The following is a 9,546-nucleotide window of genomic DNA, read 5'->3' on the forward strand; positions in this document are numbered from 1 at the left end:
GCTGTTTTCATCTAAGTGTCCTAAATATAACCAAAGCCAGACAGAAAGATCTTTGTCACTCACATGAGAAATCTGAAAGAGGGTTGTAAACTGCAGTGTGCCTAAACTGGCCCATATAAAAATGTAACCAAGTAAAATAAATGTAAAGTTAAATACTCTTTTATACATAGCAAGGCAGGATTTTACAAGCAGAAGATCCAGAACAGGCATTTACTTTGCAGCACCACCAGCTGCTCTGGCCCTCTGTGGGAAAGCAGGGGATGCCTCACATACAGCTGATACAAACATGGCACTTCTGTTCTCTTGCAGTGGCTACTGGAAGCCATAAACGCCGTACAACACAGCATTGACTCAGCTGATCTCGTTAGGAGAGGCTTAAATTTAGCTACAGACTGGGTTTATAAAAAGTATTTCAAACTGATGAAGATAGACTGTCTTCATTTTCTGCCTATTTACAGTCTTGTCTTGATTCATATGTCCAGAAAAAAATTACCTTACTATTTTATTGTTCAACTATGAAGTTCATACTCTCATTCCTGTGACAACAGACCATATTCTTTGCACTTAAGCGATTTATATTTAACAACGAATTATCTAGTGCAGATATTCAACTGACAAACACAATGCTCCAAAAGTGTTATACTGCAATCAAGGCTTGACATAAGACATGAAATGCAATGAAAGCTTATGGAAGCTCTAAGAAGCTATGAAATACAACCCTCACACCTTTAAAGATGCTTGCTAAACACTAAACTGCAACACTCACAGGACAGGAACGCATTTTATGGACAAGATACAAACAACATTAGAAGCAGCACTGAGAACAGCCTCCCATCTTCTTGTTCTTAACACCTTCAGTTTCCATTGACACCACAGAAATGTAAAAAGCCACCCTCTCAAATGAAGTCAAGCCAGTTTATCAGATGTTGGAATTAAGAAGCTTTTTTTCTGACAACAAACTCTTCAGGACAGAGATAAAAAGTACATATCCTTGCGTGACAACTTTGAGCTACTATCAGACAGCAAAGGTAACTCTGAATGACCTTGAAACTGGAGTAAAATTTTAGAAGACACTTGGAGTTACATCTAAGCTTGGCTTCGGAGATGGATGGAAACACAGAGGAATGACAATGCTATGAGTCAACACTGAAACAAAAGCACACAAACATAGACAGCGATGTTCAATTAAAACCCTAACACCAGACTTCCAGCTTCTCTAATTAAAAAAAATTCTATGCTTGAGAGTTAACAGCATTAACTTTACCAGGCACTGTAACTGTTACATCTTTAGTTCACTATGACTATAGTAGATGGACACCTAGTTACCTTTAGTAGCGAGTACGGCAGCATGACCTCCAGCTCCGCTATCCGGTGAGCAGGATCTTCGCTGTCCCCGTGAATTTCCAAGTCCTCCTCTGGTATCGTGTCCCAGTGCCCTCGGTGGGCTGCCATCATATGGACCAGTTCATACTGCTCAGGCAGCGCTAGGCTAATCCGTGTTTGCGTCCCGTGTGTGAAACGGATCCGTCGCCTCTTACAATTCTCTTCATTGCTGATTTTGGTGGTAGGCAGCAGCTTCTCACCCAGCAGTATGTTGAGTAACTGGCATTTGGCATTACAGTTCTGGCCAAGAATCAGAAGGCAAGGGTGCCAGCTCACAGTCCGCTGGAGATGCTCTTCCTCATGGAGAGGGAAGGAAATGAAATTCTGCCCTGAAGTTGAGAACAGACTGCATTACAACAGGTTGGCTGAACAATAAGTCTCATATCTCTAAGCCAGCTGAATGCAAAAGTTCAGACAAGGCTGCCCCACAGCCTGCCAAGAAACCCACATAGCACCAAGAATTTGCTTATGTATCCTGAAACTAGCATCAGCAATTCAGCATTTCTACTGCACCAACACAGAGGTCCACAGCAAGTTGATTCTCAAAGCCATTAAGACAATTTTTACTGTTCAGCAGGTTAGTGGAAGACTAATGGTAGGCCCTAGAAGTTAAGAGGAAACAGTTGTCCAGGTTGAACAAAACAAAGGGCTAATTTTGCCTTGGGTTGGAACAGTATTTTGCCTTGCTCAAGATTTCAGGGGGGCCCAATAGGTCACGAAGGATAATTCCTCCCAAGTTTTGATGGCTTGGTTGTACAGAACATTCCTGTCACATATCAGAAATAAATCAACTATGAATTGGTGACAGTTCCACCCACACACTTAATGTCAAATACTTTGCATCTACCAAATCCCAAGAGTATTACTGCACAAGTTTGTTGACCAAAGTCCAGAGTCATTGACATTAAAGCAGCAAAACCTCCTTTCTAGCCTCAAGGAAAGGAATTCTTGCAAAATTCCTTCTCTGCATGAAGCAGATGACAAGACCAAGTTTACTGAAACATGGTAGCAGAACTAATAGCCTCTGTCAGCAGTACCCTATGATGGAAATACAGTCACAACAGCTAAAGAAACTGTCATGCTTTCACCAGCCTGGGTAGAGATGAGCCCAAGGAAAGACACTCTGCTAGCAGCCAGAGGGTTCCTAGTGCAGTCTAAAACACAACAAGAAACAGCTTCACTCCTCTGACTGCACTAACTGTGCACGTTTCCTAACCTATACAGTTAAACAGGCACGGTTTGCCAGATATTCTTGTTAAGAACAACATTTAAGCTGCAAAAGGAAATTACTCAACATCTGTATCTTCAGAGAAGCAGGACTCCCTGTAATCACTCACCTTACGCATCTGTCATCTGAGGCATCAGTTGTACCAACCCATTAACCAGGCCCTTTGAATTCTTGGTCCATGATGCTGCATCTCCTTGCCTTACTACGTTAATTTAGTCTCAGTACTGAATTTAGCTTCTGTATTCTTTTACAAGCCCTAAATACAGCTTTTCCCACGCTCAGTCATCTAAGCTGAAGTCTAAGCAGCTTTGCATTACCTTATGCATAGCAACAGAATAATTCTGGTAGTACAAAAAAATGGATACAAACAAATTCCCCATCTGCTGCACTTCAGCACAAACCCCACGAGTACAAAACAGCTAGAGTTACAACACAGCCAGAGCTAAGCCATGTTCCCAGATCTGAAAGCAGATGGCACCCAAGAATGAATTAGCAAATGGAGACACCAGTCCCCAAAAGAACTGCCAAATCCAAACACTATAAACCAGTACAATTGCCCAGATATCAGGCAAGCTGACAAGAATGACAGTTTAAAGATAGACTCAGATACATTACAACAGAGAGGCACTAGCAGGGCTTTTGTAGGGGAAGGTCCTGTTTCACCAGGGGTACTCAAATTCTTTCAATGAGTCATGTTCTGGCATCCAAAATTGTTTCAGCATCTCAAGCCCCAAAAAACAAGATACTCTCATATACCGAGATATTCCTCAACACTAACCAAAATTAAAGATAACAGAACAACTATTCCAGTTCTCATTCTGATAGCATTCCATTCCTCTATTTTAATTAAAATCATTCAAATCGGAAGCAGCACCACATGTAGTTGGTCGTGTCAGACTCAGTTTATGGCTTCTTTAAAATCTTGCCTAAGATTTACCTTTCCTTCAAATCTGCAGTCTGGAAATAGGACTGCTGGAGGAGTACTCTCCATCAGGAGTCCTTCCATCCCACACAACACTAACGTGAAACCCTCTCCAAGCCTCAGCAATTCCCTCTCCTGCACCTCTGCCCCACACAGCCCTGGATGCCCGCCCCCATAAACCAACAGTTTGGAAAAGGTTAAGGGTGGCATCGCTTCTTGAAGTGTGACTCTTCACAACTGTTTCTCAAACAAGCCTTTCCAGATCCACAACCATAGCAGAGTGGCCACATCAAGTGACTGATGGGTAGAATCTGGCTAGCAGCTCACAAAAGATAAAAATCATTGAATACCCACGAATAGCACATTTAAGCCTTCATCTAAAAGACAATGAATTTCTTTGATCTGGTTACATCTATTGAAACTTGCACTGGAATTCAGGCTCGCTCTTCAGCTACCAAGCATGAAAAAAGCAATTCAGAAGGCATTGTAGAGGCCGTGAATCCTTCTCTGCACAGGCTTTTGAAAAAAAAAGAAACAGCAGATTGCACCCTCTCCACATTCTGGGCAGTCTCTGTATTTACAGGTACTTATGCCAGCACAAAATGATCGAAATACAACAGTTCAGCTAAAATTATTGAAGCACAGAACAGATATATAAATACTACATCTTTAAAACACCTTCCGTCTTTTCATGCACACAACCTCCCTGTGATCAGCATTTATTCAACAAGTTTACTACAAGCAGTATCAGTAATGAAGCCATTATATTTAACATTATGCCACACGGCGATATTCTGAGTATGTGAAGTACAAACCTAGAACCAGCACCAAAAGCAAGATTCAGCTACGTCACAACCAACCCAGTGCACCATCAAGGCACCCAAGTCATGCCAGTGGTTTCCACCCTGCGTGTCTCTATCACTGGGTACCTTACAGTGACCTCAAGGTCTCAAACCTGAAGCAAGTTGCACAGCAATGGAGCAATCGCTCCTATTCTGCACTGCAGAAAGTCTATTACTATTTCTGCACATCAAAAGACACAGGGTAAAAACACTTCATAGCTGATGGGGCTAATCTGAACACGAAGAATTCAAGTTGAGAAGATGACCTCCTGTGGCACCTAACAAAAAGTAGCTTTAGAATTTGAGTACTGAAGAGATGTAGCAATATTCCCATATCTATGTGAGCAGGTCCTGTTTGTGACAGGACTTTTGCCAAAGATTTTAGCTGGTGCTACATACCGAGTCCAAATATTGTATCATTTGGAGACATGTGATAAACACTTAAAAAAAAAAATGGCTGCAGGGGGAGTCCTTAAGCGCGTGCATCCTATTAAGCTCCTTTTGATGAAAGGAGGCCTGTCCAAGAACAAGGCCATCTCTCACCAAGGCTCATCTCAAAATTCAGTCAAACACGCAGCAGAAGAGTCTTAGGTTGAATTTATGGAATCTATAGAAGCACTAAGCATTTACTCATCCCCTTTTCAAGGCAGACAAACTACGCTGCCAGTCTTACTTGTCTTTCTACTCTATTTTCAGTAACACATGAAGACAACAGTGCCTAAATAAGGCCAGACCCTCATACCCTCATACTTATTGCAAATACTGACACTTTTCATAGAAATCCTGACATTTCTGTGGTGCTGGCGATGACTTGCAGCATGCTTTGACCACTGCAAGACTTACATTAACACACTCAATTATACAAACTGAGTTTTAGTTCCGCCCCATCACACATCTATCAGCCTGGGGGTGTTAATTCCAGGAGAACATGCGCGACTAAATCGATACACCAACATAAGCAGTTCCTACAGGAGCAGCTGTTATAACGTTAGCAGCTCCCATCGTCTGCAGAACCAAACTTCATCTTCTGCTTAACTTGAAGCTTGTTAGCAAATGCCTCCTCCCATCTATCCGAGGAGTTGCTTCACAAGTACCCTCCCCAGCACCTCACCACACATTATCTAGTCTTAAAACTCATAATCTTATGTTGACATACCTAGCAGCACAATAGGAGTCCTAACCTTTTGAGGATCACAGCAATATAGGCAGATCAGACACATTTTAACCAGGATATATCCCCTCGGTCAATATAGCATCAGGATGAAAACTCTTCTAAACCCTCTGGTTAATACATTTAACCCCTATAAAATACATTTACGTACTGAGTCATTAGGCTACCAAGCCCAGGGCTTTCCCCCCAGCACACACTCATTAAGATAACACCACAGCAGCTGACCAAAACTCTGGAGATGTTGCAGGTACCTGTACAAGAGTTACAGCTCAGTTTACAGAAATTTCTGAAGTAGGGTAAAAGAAATGTAAAAAAAAAAACGCAGGCTCCTAGGTCAAAGACTTAAAAATATTTCAAGTACAGAATGTAGAAAACAACTGCAATTAATAGAAAGCAGGGTTTCTGGGGTTTTATCTTAGCATCTTTACATATTTTAGTAATATCTGCTGCTGAGTCCCTAATTAAAATCTTGTTTTTACAGAAAGTCAGTACAACACACAGCAGCTGACAGCACCAAGAATTAAAAGATGTCAGACCTGTGCAGGCTAATGCTGCAGGATTGTCATAGTACTTTAACACAACATACTTAAAAGCCTATTCATGACAAAGCAGACCTAGAGAACAGACAGTATTTTGTTGAACGCCTCAGAAATGCAGGCAGTGCAAACAAGACTTTCTCCCTCCCCTCATAAACAGTAGCCAGAAGGCAATTATTTTTTCCCTTGAATTTATTTTAATTCTCTTACTATGAGGAGTAAGTCCCAACACAAAGGCCACAGAGGGAACATCTGGTCTATGACAATCCTTTATTGATGAATATTGCCTGTCATCCTCCTAAGCAGAGGAGGGTGGGAAGTAAAAGCAAGTACACGTTCACTCCTTCAGGGACCCAACCCTGACTGACCCAGCTTACCTGAAAGGTCAGTGGCTACTACTCAGCGTAGCAGATACTTAGGTCTGGTTTTGGACAGAGTAACCCAGGCTGTGCTTTAGGGTGCTTGAGCTGTGTTGATTCGAAGGGCAGTTACCTTTCTATGTTGTTATACTAGCTTCACAGGTGTCTCAAAAGCAAACCCCTTCACATTTGTTTCGTTTCCAAGACATCTAAATCTACTTTCACCGTTTATTTTTCCACTTCAGCCACAGGCAGTTAAGTGTCCTGTCCATTTCACTTCCCAGTTCCTTCGTATTTCACAAAACATTAGCATTCACGCCTTGGCACACTGCAGAGCACTGCAAAAAGTCTGCAGAACCGTTCGGTCAAAATTCCTCTCACTTTGACACCACCTGTAGGGCAGACTCTAGGAAAAGGTGGTTCTGAAATCAGTGAGAACTGTGCTCCTTAAACCCTCTGACACTTAAAATAATCTCCCCGTATTAGACAGGGGAAAAAAAGCTTTATTACCAGCCCCTAAGTTTCAGAGAGTACTGGAAACATACAGTACAACTAAAATTTTACAGAAACAAGTGCTGTGCAAAGGTGGTTATTCAGGTACAAAGGGAAGAAGCAATACCAAGGCTGTGGGTAAAGGCTTGTGTCTTCCCGTATCTTAAAAAAAAAATCATTGGGTCCACAGCTCTTACTGTTGACTCACATAAGAAAACTGCCAGCCTCCATTATTTTAACAAGTCCTGCTCTTCATCCTCTCCCCTCCTCTTTCCACACCCCCCTTCAAGACTGCCACCACGACTTCCCACCTTTTCGTAACATGGTCTGTATCCCACAGGTCACCACTTCACCAATTTGAAAACTACTGATTTCTACTTATTTACATTTTATTTTTAAGAACAGTAAATGTATACAACCTCTGCAGTCTGCAATCCTGAACTAAGAGCCTACACTGCTATTACTGTTTGTATGAACAAGCTCTCAAGCAGTCAGCCTTTCCTTGAAGCCCTGATACTTAAGGGCCAGTTGGTAACACATTCATCAGTGAAGTCAAACAGGGTCAAGGCAGGTATTTGTAAAAAAGAGAAGGTTATAAGCACTCTGTATTAGAAACAACAGGCAGGATATTTGGTGCAATAACGTCCTGGGTTTGAGTGAGTGGTGGGGTTTTTGGTAGGAGGGGATGAGGCTATGTCAGGAATATTTGATTAATGATGCATCCACATCTACAAAGCTCTACAAGCAGGCTTTCAAAGGCGCAATTGCTCTTCGACTAGCAATGTTTTACAAGAAGTAACCAAACAGAAGAGCAACTCCACTGGAATAGTGCTACCACGTAAACAGCATTGAGACCCACAAAAAATTAGTGAAACCAACTAGTTCCTTCTTAGAAATCACAGAAAGACGTAAACAAACAGAGGTATGTTTTTACAAAGCTATTCACTTCTATTCTGACAGTTTATGTGAAACACTACTTTTTTTTTTTTTTTTTTTTTTTTTACACAGACTGACAGAAGAGCTCAACAAAACTTCAATTTTCAAATCAGAATTGTAAGCATAAGGCAAGCATGGACAAGTACCTTGGACAAGTAGCCAACAGAGATGACTCATGAGTCATTTGGAAATGAATAAAGAAGATCTTTATAAATATTTAATGTCACGCTAAACACTTCTCACAAGACAGTCTTATGGAAAGCCAAAGTTCTGCTCACGGCAGGAGGGCTCCCACCAGGAGCAATATTTACCAACAGCGACCGATGAGGATCAAACCGATGAATGAAGCCCAGTGCTATTCCCTGGGAGCTCCGTGACAAACGCACTGCACCCCACAAGCCACCCACCCACTCCCAGGTGCCCCATCTCCCTGACCCCCCACCCTACAGTGTGGGGGGCTCAGAGCCGCAGGGTGGAGGTTCAGAAGAGGAGCAGTGAGGTTCATCTCCCCGACAGCCCCCATCGCCCGCTCAACCCCCTTGGCCTGCCCACGTCACCCTACAAAGCCTCTCGCACCCCAAAGTCACCCCAGCTCTCCCTATGCACCCCCCCCAAGCCACAGCCCACTGAAACCCCCATTCCAGCCTCCCCCATCCAATCTCCCCGCGCACCCTTCACCCTCAGAGACCCCCCCCTTGTTTAACCCCACAACCCGCCCCCATTTCCCCCCCAACATCCCCCCCTAAGCCCCGGTTTGCTCACCGCCGGGCGCGGGGCCGTCCCGGGGGGTTCCATCCCCAGCCCCGGTGGGGAGCCCCTCGCCAGCCGCCGCTGAGGCGAAGGGGTGGCCCTGGGAGTACTTGACATCGCGGAAGAACTTCTTGGTCTCGCGCAGGTTGTGCTGCAGCCGCGCCAGGTGCCGGTTGTAGTGGCCGAAGGAGCGGCACAGCTCGCGGATCACCCCGCCGGGACCCCGCCATGAAGGGGCCCCTTCGCCCTCCATGTCCTCCGGGTCCGTTCCGCTATCCCCTCCCCACCGCGGGGGACGCTCGGCCCCAGCCAGGCTGCCGCTCCCGGTCTCTCCGCCCTCCCGGAGGGAAACGGCCTGGCTCTCCTCGCCTTTTCCCCCCCCCACCCACCCCTCCCACCTCCCCTACCCCCACCGCCGCCTTCCTCCTCCGGGGCAGCGCCTCCGCAAGCCGCGCTGCGCGCTGCACGGAACCTTTATCGGGACGCCGCGGGGCAAAGGGGGAGGAGGCCGGGCGGACCCCGGGAGCGAGGCATGCCGGGAGTTGTAGTCCCGCGGCAAGGGGGATGTCTACTGGGAACTGTAGTCCCGGGGGAACCGGCGGGGCTCCCGCACCGGGGCCAGCGCCCCCGCACCGCCCTCCCGCCGCTGCCAACCGCTCGCCGGGGCTTCCGAGCACGGGGGGGGGGGGGGCGGGGGCGGAGATGGGGCGGGTGACAGCGGCCGCGGGACGCGAGGGAAAAAAAAATAAAAATAATAAAATAAATAATTAGAATAAAAACATATATGTTGAAAAAGAGAAGGCGGCGTGGCGCGGTGCCGCGCTGTCCACGCGCGGCCCGGGGCGGGGGGCCCCGGCAGCACCGCGCGCCGCGACAGCTCCGTGCCCCCGCCGCCAATCGCCGCCGCCGGCCCCGCCCATCGCCCAT

The 9,546-nt window shown here is 45.6% G+C and overlaps 1 protein-coding gene across 2 annotated transcripts in view; it reads right to left on the reverse strand.

Moving 5' to 3' along the window:
• DSTYK (dual serine/threonine and tyrosine protein kinase) overlaps window positions 1-8,986 on the reverse strand; it is a 28,455-nt gene extending 19,469 nt beyond the window's left edge. For both annotated transcript variants that reach the window (XR_006166031.1, XM_042800237.1), the window contains exons 1-2: window positions 8,632-8,986; window positions 1,327-1,712 (exon numbers count right to left, since the gene is read on the reverse strand). Coding sequence is in view for 1 of the 2 variants with exons in the window: in XM_042800237.1 (XP_042656171.1) it covers window positions 1,327-1,712; window positions 8,632-8,872 (627 nt within the window). In the remaining variant the exon portion in view is untranslated. The remainder of the gene's footprint in view (window positions 1-1,326; window positions 1,713-8,631) is intronic.
• Between the last annotated feature and the right edge of the window lie 560 nt (window positions 8,987-9,546).

The sequence above is a fragment of the Tyto alba genome, unplaced genomic scaffold (genome assembly GCF_018691265.1).
Source record: "Tyto alba isolate M040663 unplaced genomic scaffold, T.alba_DEE_v4.0 Super-Scaffold_30, whole genome shotgun sequence".
Lineage (NCBI taxonomy): Eukaryota > Metazoa > Chordata > Aves > Strigiformes > Tytonidae > Tyto > Tyto alba.